The sequence below is a fragment of the Octopus sinensis genome, linkage group LG13, assembly GCF_006345805.1.
Source record: "Octopus sinensis linkage group LG13, ASM634580v1, whole genome shotgun sequence".
Classification (NCBI taxonomy): Eukaryota; Metazoa; Mollusca; class Cephalopoda; order Octopoda; family Octopodidae; genus Octopus; species Octopus sinensis.
In genome coordinates this window covers 69,589,498-69,604,497 of record NC_043009.1, presented here as the reverse complement: position 1 = coordinate 69,604,497, position 15,000 = coordinate 69,589,498, and the positions used below count along the sequence as shown (strand labels likewise).

The following is a 15,000-nucleotide window of genomic DNA, read 5'->3' as shown; positions in this document are numbered from 1 at the left end:
TTAGAAAACAAACAGCCAAATCCCCTTCAAATTACAGCTTAAATATAAAAAGGGCCACATTAGCTAATGCAACCACAGATAAGGAGCAGTGGTTGGTAGAAAGATTATTGCGTCGAGTTCCGTTCCGTTTACAGATTTTTTTTTCATTTCGTTCTGAGTGCAACTTTTTATCATTATCAAATCGATTAAATGTGTACCAGTGAGTAAAATAAGAACTGGGGTTGGTGCATACAAATCCAGTATGCTTACACTTTACTGAAAAAAGCCTCTAAGCAATAAACATGTCCGATGAAGAAGGCGGAATGGTCGCGATTGTGTTATCAGCGATGCTAAAGATCGGAGATTACCTAAAACTGAAACACAGCAACAACAACAACAGAAAGTTTTTATGTGGTTATTTGACCTGCTAGAAAGCAGTCCAGTTTTCTTCAAATCATAACCAGCGTTTTTCACGAGAAACATAAAAAAAGAAAAAGAAATAAAACGGGATATTTTTTTTAATTCTTTTTAGAGTAGAATCTTGTAATCACAATGTAGCCCTGGAAGCCATTGATGTTAAGGTTAATCGATCAGAAATTACCAGAAACCCCTTGATCCTTTTCTATGTATTGACTCTTCAGCCACTGTTACATAAGCTGGGACACTTGAGAGACATCGCTTTCGAACTAGGATATTCGAAGCCCTTCTTGTAAACGATGTCGAATGACGCTGTAAAGGAAGAGGTCAGAAGAAGGCATTCAGTTTTGATGGCCGATATTTGCTTATAAATTCTATTTATTTATTCGCGGCACTTCTGTTGTTGAATCGCTACCCTGCTATAGAAGAAATTCGAGTTTGCACCCCACGGTAATCAGGATGTTGATTCAAGGGAATTTTCTTCTTTCAGTGTAGTTGTCTCATTTTAAAGACAGTGCAGGTTCATATGTTATGGAGCGAAAATCTTTAATAGTTAAATGAATGCCAATGTATCGTAAACAAGAAAAAATTCTTTCATCTAATTCGCTATGGAATACGAAAATGACAAACTCCTTTTTTAGATACATAAGTAATAAAAAGAAATAAACTGACATATACTTTCAGCTGATTGCCATTAAAATTCCCAACAACTTAGTGAAATGCACTTCTTAAATTCAATCAACAATGAAATTCAATGAGCGAAACAAATTGATATTGAGGTACTTCGAAATGCAAAAGAGAAATGTGAAAAGGAAGTTATACTTTTGACTCCAAAAACTGTGAAGTCTTTGCAACCATTCATCAAAACTTATCAATATTACATCGAAACCTGGAGATGAAAAGGTCACTGAAAAGAACTTTTGAAAGACAAGCGAAATTAAAAACGACACTGATGCAAGCAAAGCTACATTGGAAAACTATGCATGTAAAAGTGAGGAAGTATATTCACCGAATTTTGAAGCAAGCAACTATTAGAAAGTTCCGATTTCCATTTCAAGGAAGAATCTATTTCAAACGTAACTTTCCGTGTTGCTCCTAATATTCAATATATATTTTGATATACAAAGACTGCAGAGAATATTATATTGGTCAAACTGGCCTAACACTATGTAGAAGAGTGATTCTGAACTGCAGCATATAAGACAATCATAGGCAAGGAAAACCCCCTGAATCAACATACTGGTGATTGTGTATGTCGAACCTTGCAACGAGTAAACATTAAATTGATAATATATTTTCAAAATATATACAAACTTTCGGTACCTTTTCGATTTTGATTTTTATATTTATGTGTGCGTTTGTATGTGTATGTGTGTGCGTGCATAAATGTGTGTGATATTGTATAGTACATTAAATACAATACAACGCTAGGTCAAGTATCATATCTTCAAAAAATAAAGAAAACCGTTTTCTGGGAAAAAAAAATAAACAGGATCCTCAAAAAACTCTGTAGTGTTATGTTACTGAGCCACAAGATGACATTTGAGGAAAATAAAATAATTTGTATACCAAACAACTATATAAACATAATTAATCACTGTCCTGCATAGGGAGGAGTGAGTTTTAAAATATATAAGAAACTGGATAGTAGTAGTGAAAGAACGATGTATTATATTTAATCTACTCTATCATATTGTATAAATATTTCACTTTACACTTGGACCGAGTACTCTATTTCTCGTCGCGTGAACACATATCATTTACAAACACGCACGCACACACACACACACACACACACACACACACACACACATACACACATATGTATATATATATATGCGGGTTTTACCTATCCATATGTGCATCTATATCGAAAAAATTGATTGCCTCAATTCAGAAATAGTCCAATTATGCACAATCAACATTTTTCCGTATGCTAAGAGTAATTCTCATTATTTTATAATTTCTTTGCGATTTTTTATCTTGTAGTCTTTCTTTGAATCACCGACTCGATGAATATACAATATTCATTCATATGGGATATTAGAATCTAATTTAGTTTTCTTTTATTAGAGACTACTCCAGATATAACTAAGATTTCACATTTTTCCTGACATTGTATCTATGTTGATATATACGTATATATATATATATGTGTGTGTGTGTGTGTTGTGTGTATGTATGTGTACGCGTGTCTATACTTTTAATAGTGCTATTCTTAATTTTTTCGTCAATGTTCTTGCCAAATTTCTCACTCACTCTCAAGAATAATATTCCCGACAATTCCGCGATTATAATAAAAATATCCCCCAACTTAATTAAACTATATTTTAATCTTTTCGTTTTGTTGTTGTTATATAACTGGGTTTTAAAGCGGTTTCTTCTTTCTATTTTTCTGTATCTTTTTGGCATATTGGCAATATATTGTGTATTTTTTATTTGTTTTTCTTCTATATATTCATTTATTTACTTTAATATTTAGATTTCTCTTTACGCCGTGCAAAAAGTCAATTATTACTAATCTTTTCGTTAAAAAATCAATACGGATGAATGAAGCGATTTTAAACTCCTATTTTATCGTCATTAGCAAAGTATTAATTTTGTTTCCGATACAAGTCGTATTATTATTACTATTATTATTGTTATTATTATTATTATCATCTCCAGAGATTTTATTCACTTTGTTTACCGTCTCTACAACTCTACCATTATACTTCCACGAAATGCAATCCTTATGTTTTGATTTTCTTTTTTAAATAAATGTCTACATGTTTGCTTCATTTCCACACCTTTCGAATTACCCTGCCATGTATCATTAATCGTTTGCAAAGCACATACACACACACAAACCCATATATGAAAATATGCGTTTGTATGTGCGTGCGCGTGTACATATATATATATGTATGTCTACATGTATGTATATGTATTATGTATATATGTAAATATATATATGTATGTATCTATATATGTAGGTGTGCATGTATAGATCGCTAGCCACTAAACCTTTTCTGTTTCTTTCTGTGTTCCTTTCTGTCGAAGAGCGTAGGCTCGAAACGTAAAAGACTTTCTCACTTCCCGAACGTTAGACTAACACACAGACCACCACAATGGCAATAACAATTCAAATAGCAAGAATAACAGCCGAAGCATGAGCTGCTCCACTCATGAAGGAAAAGTAAAGAAAGGAATCGGCGGCTCTTTATTGTATCAGAAATGCAAATAGTCTACAGACAAATCGCCTGTTTATCGGAATATCAGTGGTCAACGTTGGTCAAGACGTAGTCTATCCACCACCTTCACCTTACCACTCTCACACATATATACACCCACTATACCGTACCTACACGCACTCTTGCACACAACGCCAAATTTAACCATTCTCACATACACACACACACACACACAAACACACACACTCATACACACACATACACTCAAACACGCATACACAAACACCCACACGCTTGCACACATAGATACATACGCACATAACTATACATTCACCAATGCATCTAGGTGCACATACTGATACCTAAACACGTTCCACTGCACTTTCTCATTGCACCCGCTTTCGCATCCTTGCCTACAAGTTCGTAGGTATTCAAAAAATGTTAGATTATCCAAGTACTAGCAATATGACCCGGCAACACCAGGTCATAGTGCAAGTGCATGCATATACAGCTGCATGCGTGTGCACATACACACGAGTACTGTCCAAATTTCCGACCAATCACGTACAGCTAGCTGGCATTCAATTGACGTATCAAATTTCGGGCATTTTGATTGGGTTTTGGATAGAAAATTCACAAAAAAGTCACTTCTATTGATTTTTTTAATGGCTTTGCAGGGTGACTGGGGAAATGTAAAGATGTGCACGACCACCCTTGGACGGTTTTGAATGACCATAGAAAGTGCGAGCCCTCTAACTGAAAAATTGTGGATTTGTATAAAAGACACAGACATGTTGCCGTTTATATATAGAGAGAAATATTAAATGAATCCATTCGCTCCTCGAAGTTAATAGCGCCTCCTACGTCGCCAATGGCAGATGACGCACAATGCATTCTACAGAAGGTCGTTATAATTTTGTGAAATCTCGATAATCGTTCCGAGAATGAGTATTGCTTATCGGACCATGTTCAAGATGAAGGGTACATCACGTAATCCATTCTTACGCATCTCTTTGTTGCTATTTACTGCCATTATCCGGTACTCTATTAAACTGTTACCAACACAAGCACAGTCGGTGTATATAAGTAGCTGGACAGGATGAGGAAGGAATTCGTGCATGGACATAAAGGCAAGCGTGTACAACGAGAGGATTTTACGTAATCGTACCATGTGTACGAACATCATTAGATTTTCTAAACACATAGTATTCAGTGCCGAGCACGCGGAGCAAAATGCTTAGCGGCATTTCGTCCGTCCTTACGTTTTGAGTTCAAATTCCGCTGAGATTGACTATGTCGTTCATCATTTTGGGGTCGATAAAAGAAGTACCAGTTGCACACTGAGGTCCATATATATTCGACTTACGCCCTCTCCCAAAATTGCTGGCCTTGTACCAAAATGTGAACCTAATATTGTGTGACAATTATACCCGTGTCAATCATATGAACGGGTGTATCTTAGCATAACTCCTCGTAGCTCGGGTAGATTCCAGTCCGTGCCTTGTGGAACGTTCTAATCTTTCAGTGAGCGCAATGAATGCTTATACCTTTACGTTTATTAAGTAGGTGTTTACTATTAACTAATACATTCTCCTCGCCGCGGTTTTACGTGTGTGTGTGTGTGTGTGTTATGGCTTATAACTTCCTAACTTTTATATACTACGTTTGTATGTATGCATTGCCCAGCCAGGGTGGTGCTACAATTATATTCAAGGAGCGAGGACTTTGGGTGGTCGGTTTCGTCAGTTATATACAGTAGCGAGTGGTGGAACGCATGCCCGGGGGGGTGTAACTTACGCTGTCGAGTAAAGATCTACTTGGATCTGTAGAATTGCCGGAAATTCCTCCTTCCTGTGACAGTTCCCCCACATTACAAGTATTCTTGAAGTAGATACCAGAGTGTGCGCGATGTAGGTTGGGATATTTTTCCAGGCGTGGCTCTCCACTCCACAATTTCCCCAAAGCATCTCCACGTATTATATTTAGCAAGTTTCAACTTGTTAGATACAACAGCATAACTAGCCATGTCGGGTGTGATGGTGTAGCGTAGCTCAATATTGTTTCTGTTTTAACGAAATACTTTTCCGGAGGAAAGACTTTTTCGAGCATCTGTGGCCATGTTTTTTTCTATCTTTGAAATCGTATTTCGTCCGTTACTTTTGTACTTTTGCTTTCATTTTCATTACAGCTGGGAAATTAACGCAGTAATTTTTTACTCCTCGCCATCCACTTCTGATATCTCTTTCTAATTTCTTTATCTAGTACATGCATTATTTTTTTTACTAGACTCTAATTACCCTTCTCTCCTATGTATACGTATCTATATAATTAGTAGTCTAATTTATGCATGAATCTTGCTAAAACGCCTGTTAGGGTGCGCTGCAAAGTTCTGACTTTCAGTAACAGAAAAATACAAGAGGATCAGTCAACTATGATTTTATTCAACCTATTCCACTCTCAGGTTCACACACTTCTTGCAACGGTCCTTCAGATTGAACCTCCAGCCTGGCCTTTCCCGAAACCCCTGAAGCCAGGAACTTTTCAGCACCCTCTCCCATCAAAGCTTAGCAACTGCCCATACTTTACTCCCTACTTAACTTTCTTTTTCTCCGGCATTGCCCTTTATTTTCCTGACAGAAACTCTTTCACTTCTATTTTTGTAAATTCTAAAACTATTCTTGTATGGGATTTCTCTTTGGTTGTAAACGTAACAATCACCTTCGTCCAAATCGTTCCATTCAACTTTTACACATTTTATTCGTTTTCAACGTTTATATCGTTTTGCTCCAGCGGTCAGATGTAAGTGCTATACACACACACACACACACACACACACACACACACACACACACACACACACACATAGCGGTGTAACAAGATAATTAGTGTAGGTCTTCATAATGGATACATGTGCCATGAATAGATGGTGAAGAATGGAGACAACATTTTAAACTTGTTATTTAATCCTATTTCTTATGATAACAATATTTCAACGAAGCATGAATTTCAAGCGACGTCAAATAAAGCAATTACAATAATTCTGTACAAACCGATGCTAGATCGTAATTTTGGCAGGCGTCAGCGCGATAGGCCATTAATCGTGGAATCTGGAATGTTTCCTTGCAATGACGTTTGAGAATCCGATAGATGGACGTTCATACATCTTCAACAGCCGTGCGAATATGGGGCTGTGTCTATATGTGTGTGTGTTTGTGCGTGTGTATGTATACACACACACATATATGTATTTATGTGTGTGTGTGTGTGTATATATATATATACACACACACACACACACACACACACACACACACACACACACACACACACACACACACACACACTCACACACATTGCAGTATAGCCATGCGCACACTACGTACAAACTGAAACGGAGATATTTCATGCAAGAGACAAAGATGAATAGATCGCGTGGAGGACAATCTCTAGCGATATTACATAAGCGCGGAAGAAGCTGTTGGAGATAAGCGAAACTCCGTCTAAAACAGCGAACAACAACAACATTATCTTTCGATCTCTCTCTCTCTCTCTCTCTCTCTATATATATATATATATATATATATATATATATATATATATATATATATATATATATATTCTCTCTCTCTCTCTCTCTCTCTCTCTCTATATATATATATAATATATATATATATATATATATACTGAGAGACGCACACACCTATTTCTTTACTACCCACAAGGGGCTAAACACGGAGAGGACAAACAAGGACAGACAAACGGATTAAGCCGATTATATCGACCCCAGTGCGTAACTGGTACTTATTTAATCGACCCCCAAAGGGTGAAAGGCAAAGTCGACCTCGGCGGAATTTGAACTCGGAACGTGGCGGCAGACGAAATACCGCTAAGCATTTCGTCCGGCGTGCACACACTGGCATACGCACACACATACATGCATGCCTCCATACATACATACACACATACATACATACACACACACACATACATACATACATACATACATACATACATACATACATACACACATGCAAATACACATACACACATACACCTATGATGTAGGTAGTTAGGGTAAATTCAATATGTCGTCCCAGCTGTTGCTCTATATTAGTTCAAATTATATATTATTAATTCTGAGAATTATGCAAATACTATTTGCAAAATTATTGTATATAAACACAAGAAATTTAGGATTTTGGTATTATTTATCCACCATTACACGTGTTTCATTTACTAATAGATATTGCTAAGTTTTACATGGAAGATAAGCATATAAGGGATTTGCTATTAGAAATTTTTCGGATAGAAGAATTAAATAAGACTGGTATTATTTGATTTGAATATTATTCAACTTCTCTGTCTAACAGGAAATCCCTTGCATGTCTATCTTACATGTATAAATTATATCTATTAGCAAATGAAACACGTGTAATGATGAATAGATAATACCAAAATATTTCAAATTTCTTGTGTCGTTATTTATATATATTTAGTGAGTCGAGGTAGCTGTATTTGAAGGTCAGGTATTGGCACAATTGTGTTTTGGCAACTGTAGCCAACCAGGGCTGGTCGTGTCCCTATAAAAGCAGCAGTCATCTGCCCAGCAGGAGCGTGCCTTTTTGTATTCAGTCAGTAGAAGACCCCGACGCCACAACCGTCAGCGATCAGAGCTCCACAACCAGCAGCGGACAGATCTTGACATTTCATACCAGCCTTCCTACCACCCCGGTTATGGCCTGTTTGTATTTCTTACATCCTTTGCACTGCAAACTTCTAAACGACTTGTGTAATATAGAAGTTTACAACGCTATTCTCTGACTCCTACATTCATTCGCCCACTTTGCTCAGCACTTGTCAACAATTCAAATAAAATTGCTCTGTATAATTAACAAATTGCCTTCATTTCTAAATACACTCTATTCCACGTTATATTGTGACATTATTACCTTCGAACACGTTACATCCAACCTCGCAACACTGGTGACCCCGATGTGATATATATATATATATATATATATATAAACAAAATAAGCAACAAAGATATCCAAAGTAGAGTAGTACAATTGTTTCATGCTGCTTCATTTTATTAAACACTGTAAATATTACATCAGTTTTAAAATGTCGAGCAATCTATGTGGCTGAAGATTGCTCCACATTTTAAAACTGATGTAATACTTACAGTGTTTAATAAAATGAAGTAGCATGAAACAATTGTACTACTCTACCTTGGATATCTTTGTTGCTTATTTTGGTTATAATCACACCATTTGATTTATATGGATAATTCCATACAAAATTCTAGTGCCTTTAACTTAAGTACCATATTCATCTGAATCTAAATTTTGCTGAACTTATATATATATATATATATATATATATATATAAATTTAATTAGAGGCTATGTCAACCTCGTGAAGGGCTGGTTGCATCAAAGTAAGTACTGGGTCAATACCTAGTATTGCTGGGGAATGAAATTCCCTTAAAACGATAGGTATATATTCAGTATATAGTTTATATCCAGTTAAAAGAAGAAAAGAAAGTTAATGAAGTTGACAATTATTTATTACTAGCAGTATCGCCCGGCGTTGCTCAGGTTTGTAAGGGAAATAACTATAAAGCATTTTTAGAGAGTTATAGCTAAAAAATAGCAAAAAAATGGAAACAAATGATGGTAAGTTTTTTTTGAGATTAAAAAAAGGTGGAGTTGCGTCCCCTAGACAGTTTGTGGTTCCTGTTTCTGATTCTCGACCCCATGTCGAATTTATTGATTTTTTTCAGAACTGGGGAAACTTTTCAAAATTTTCGCTGCGTTAGTTTTGAATTATGACATTGGGCTGTGTGTGTGTCAAGTTTCATCAGAATCGGTTGAAAGCCGTGGTCAGGGTGAGGGTACAAGCAAACAGACACACAGAAACACGCACAGACAAACTGCCGTTTATATAGAGAAAGATTAATAAATTGGCCATTTTCGCTTCTTATAGCCGTTTCAATTAATACTTAATAATTTAATTACAAATTTCTACATTAAATTTGCATTTATGTGACATGAGTATAATTTCATCAGAGGGGAAAAAAGATGTACATTTAGAGGTTATATGCGGACCTGTCAATTCAGACCGTTTCTGCTGAAATGAATTGACAGGTCCACAACTAACGTCCCAACGTACATCTTATTTTTTCCTCTGATGAAATTATACTCATGTCACACAAATGCAAACTTAATGTACAAATTTGTAATTAAATTATTGAGTATTAATTAAAACGGCTACAAGAAGCGAAGATGACCAATTATTAATAATAAATAATTGTCAACTTCCTTAACTTTCTTCGCTTTTTTTTCTTTTAACTGGATACAAACTATATATATATATATATACACTTTGTTAAAGCAGCAGAAAATTCAACAAAAGCTGTTACTCTGAGTTTCACGTTCCCGTTCGTCGAACAGTTTTGCTAGAATTCTAGCAAAAAGTGTCCGACGAACGGGAACGTGAAACTCAGAGTAACAGGTTTTGTTGAATTTTCTGCTGCTTTAAATAAAGCATATTACTCTACCACTGGTATTTGAGTACTCTTTTTTCCACCTTGTTTCACATTTATGTGTTTACTCCGGTATATATATATATATATATATATATATATATATACCAATTTCCCTTTCGCAGTTCTTTAGTGGCACCATCCCCAACTATTAACATCTGCTATGAAACCCAACAATAAAGACCACCCTTCAAAATACTATCCATCCCACCCCTTCCCACTCATCTCCCGACTCTCCTTGCTTCAACACTCCCCACAACTACATCTCGAGCCGCCTACTCCCTTCCTCCACTTCTGTTGACCTTCCTCTTCATCCTTTCTACCTTTAAATTTCTCTGCAGTATGATTTAAACGTTAGATATCCCTCCACCTTGAAAACGGAGGTTGGACTCAATGTTTATATGCTTCCACTACTGGCTGCATATCTTTACCTTTATGCGAACTACACCTACCAACATTATGAGGTAATTCCGAGCCCCCAGAAACAGCTGTCGGGCTTCTAATACCTCACCTTCTCCCCTTAATTTTATACATGAAACTTCATCGCCTGAATACTTTCAGTCTTTGTTTTCTCTCTATTTACATGTATATATTTTGTATATCTAGCGCCAAGTGTTTTCTATATTGGTTTCAAATTTTGGCACAAGACCAGCAATTCTGAACTAGTCGAGCTAGTCGATTACGTTGATGCTAGTGCTTAGCTCGTACTTATTTTATCAACCGCAAAAGGATGAAAGGCGAAGTCGACCTCGGTGGAGAATCTGAACTCAGAACATGAAAACAGACGAAATACCGCAAAGCCTTTTGCCTGGCGTGTTAATGATTCTACCACTTCGCCACCTTAAAGTATTTTCTGTATTGAGCACCTCTGGATCTCATCTGCTGATTGTGTGTGTGTGTGTGTGTGTGTGTGTGTGTACGTGTGTGAAAATTTACATCCCCACCTTCTCATCTGGCTATCCATATAGTTTCTGTCGTCATCATCATCATCATCATTACTACATTCAAATATACAAATCTGTTGACATGGACAGAATAGTTAAGAAGTGTAATTTCAGATGACAGTCAGGAAGTTTTGCGGTTTTAAAAGAGAGAAACCCAGAGTGGAACAAAGTGAAAAAGAGCACATGAGTGTGATGTGTATTCGTTTAATCTGTTATTCCATTATCTTTCATTAGCGTTCGATACATGTCGATCCCTTCACAAAGGATTTCTGTTATTCATTTCGCTTTCGATTTCATTGCAGCATGCGATCTTGTTCTTGGCTTCTTACGACGTCTAAGAACCAAGTAATTCGACTCGAAATCATGTACGCCGATTTTCCACAAGAATCTCAATGCATGTCAAACGCATATCTGGCAGTTTATGATGGTGAGTATTTTTAGTTTCCAGTAATATTGTACAAAAAGTGAAACCATTTCTGCACTCATGGGACAAACGCACACACACACATACACGTATATATGTGTGTGTGTTTGTCTATATACATGTATATGTGTGTATATATACAACCTTCAACAAAGTAACAGTCATGTATACAACTTGAACTGACACATATCAGTACATAAACATACGTTCACATGTACATACACATGTACACACACACACAGACACGTCTACACACTCTCCTAAATACTCACATACATACGTAAGTACATACGTACATACATACATACATGCATGCATGCATACATGCATACATACATACATACATACATACATACATGCGTGTAGGCATGCACACATGCATGCGCACATACATGTACATACATACGCACATGCATATATGCATGCATACATACACACATACATACCTACATACACATGCACACACACGCACTCATGCATACGTACATATATATCATGAACTAACTGTTACTTTCTCAGATGCAGCACGGAATTTTGTCAGTGAACAGGTCGCGGTCTCACGGCGACGAAAATAATTTGACAAATTAAATTAAAATGTTGAAGTGAATCTAACGGTTTTAGTGTGTTTCTTAAATGGCTTGTAAACACCTTCCACGCTGCAATTGTTTTCGTTCCAAAACACGATCTCAGATCAGGTCACTTGCTATGCAAGTACATCTCCGTATTTCTTCATTATTTTCAACAAAATCATAAAAGTACTGCGGAATTTGAGTGCACGTTAAACCGCAGCAATAATTATGTTTCTCATCATTGAGTTAATATTCTCTTTTCCTCATCGCATACTTGTGACTAATTATGCTTTTAATCTAATTTTCTTCTTTAATGAACTGAGCATCACTTTATTAAAAAAGTTAATTTTAAATGTAGTTTACATGCGGATGGCGCCTCTCTATAATTAGCACTTGTAATTAATCTTTTTCAATATACATCTAAAGGGACACTTAAAATAAAAATCAGTTCGATTGATTTCAAATGTTTACGTGTAGACAAGATCACATCATTCGCCGTTTAGATTTTAAACTTTACAAAATAATTAAATAAATGCTGCTCCTCTAAAAACAAAGCGATCTACTCTCAAATTTGCCATAAGTTTCCTACTTTTGCACTCGGAGAACCCGTTTCTTATTCACTGTGCTACCAATTAAATTTGTTCATTGTTTAAGACTTTAAGGAAGCAAGCTGACGGCATCGTTGCCGGAAAAACTGCTTAGCGGCATTTCTCCCGACTTTACGTTCTGAGTTCAAATACCACCGAGGTCGACTTTGCCTTTCATTCCTTGGGGAACGATAAAATAAGTTCCAGTTTAACACTGGTGGGGGGGGGTCGATGTAATCGATTTATCCCTCTTCTAAAATTGCTGGCTTTGCTCCAAAATTTAAAACTATTATTGTTTATGCTTATGCTTGTCATGTGGAGGTGGACTTAGACCATTTGCCAGAAACATTTGTGTTGCTTAGTAACCACAAAACAACCCTGGACCAGCATGTCTATGTGGAAAGGGGCTTAAATATGGTGTACCTAGAATTAGTGTCTCTGTTTTTAGATTTTAGGGTATGATATCAGAGAGATTTGACTTTTAATTTCAGCATCTTTTCCAACAGATGCATATTCGGCATCTGTGGGGGGGGGGGGTTTAGAGGGATATATTATCCAGACGGATGTCGTGGTGGCTCTCAATCATGTCCCAGGTTATAGCTAACTGCATCGATTAGTATTTAACGTCCATGACTTCTAGGTGTTCTCACTCATGCTGTAAATTCCTCCGATGGGTAATTCTGTGTGCATTTCTGAGGATGGTAGCATTATATGGAGTGTATATTTGCAATAATTATAACAAGAGTGCATATGGAGGCTGATACATCCTCAAGTTTTATTCCCTTTTATTTTACAATGTCATACAGCATAATTTTATGGTTATATATATTGTTTTGAGGCATCTCAGTTCCCCTCCATCATTTTACCATATGACAGAAATTCTATATATATATTCATGTAAATTCCATCATTTCTTCTCTCGTAATTTGCCTAAAGACCCTGTGCACCCACGAACGAAACTCAGAGTAGCAACAGACTGACTCAGCCAAAACAAAATACATAAAGGTGTGTGGGCATGTCTCTGCGAGAGAGAGAGAGAGAGAGAGAGAGAGAGTGAGAGTGAGTGAGTGAGTGAGTGAGTGAGTGAGTGAGTGAGTGAGTGAGTGTGTGTGTGTGTGGTGTGCGTGTGCGTGTGTGTGCGTGTGTGTTTAACCACAACCTACAAATACACCCATAAAAGGTATGCCCAACCTCACGAGAGATGAAACACCTTCGTCAGTGTCCACCGGCGAATCAGCTTTGATGTTCTCTAGTTTGAATCAACTCACACCGAAGAATATCAGCAGAAACTTCTGTAAGCTTCCTGTTAGTTTGCATTTCGAAGGTTCTTGAAGGTTTTGCCCATGGTTATATAAAGCAGTGAGTCGGGTACACGCCAGTCTTAACTCCAATCCCAGGCGGAAATGTATTACTTTGTTCTGCCAAATATACTTTCATCACCTTCAACCTGCGCTTTTATAATACTCTAAGAATACATGTTCAAGAAAGTTTAATTTATTCTTGTATTTAAACGTCATCCATCTTTTACCTTTTTACCTGCTCTTTTTTGTCTCAAAAGATTCATGCAACATAAATTTAAGGAGGTCACTCTTCACATCTTGTATGTTAGACACACAGAAGGGTTCTTCAATATTATGTAAATACTCCTGTGTACAGATGTCAGCAATTAATAAAGTTAAATGTATTGAACTTTTTATTTGTATGGTCATTCACGCTTATTATCAGCAACATAATGACCCACCCCTACCTATATCGGTGGATACGATATAGTGTATATTTAAACATATAGAGAATCCCTGTAAGTGGATTCTCTATGTGTTTAAATATACACTATATCGTATGACTAATATATAGTCTTTTTGACTAAAAATTTTTTACGCGTTAGACCACTGGAAATGTAAATTTTGATTGAATGTTTTTAATTTTAAATTCCATTTCCCTTTGATATGATAAAATATATTGGTGGATAGGTAGTTATATATGTATGTGTATCTATCTATCTATATATATATATATATCACCGTGATCACCGTGACCGACCAGGCTAGCAGATGTTGCTACACATCGCTGGTCACAATGCGCTTCGCATTGTTTTAGCCTTCAAATAACGCCACCTCGCAGGCTAAGCGAGCAGGCCAACAGAAGAAAGAGTGAGAGAAAGTTGTGACGAAAGAGTACAGCAGGGATCGCCACCACCCCCTGCCGGAGCCTCGTAGGGCTTTTAGGTGTTTTCGCTCAATAAACACTCACAACGCCCGGTCCGTGAATCGAAACCGCGATCCTACGATCGTAAGTCCGTTGCCCTAACCACTAGGCCATTGCGACTCCACATATATATGTGTGTGTGTGCTTGCATGCATGTAT

The 15,000-nt window shown here is 36.8% G+C and overlaps 1 protein-coding gene across 2 annotated transcripts in view; it reads left to right on the top strand.

Moving 5' to 3' along the window:
• Positions 1-15,000, top strand: part of LOC115218654 (cubilin) — a 397,234-nt gene that overhangs the window by 323,776 nt on the left and 58,458 nt on the right. For both annotated transcript variants that reach the window (XM_036508531.1, XM_029788578.2), the window contains one exon: positions 11,359-11,483. In XM_036508531.1, coding sequence (XP_036364424.1) covers positions 11,359-11,483 — 125 coding nt within the window. The remainder of the gene's footprint in view (positions 1-11,358; positions 11,484-15,000) is intronic.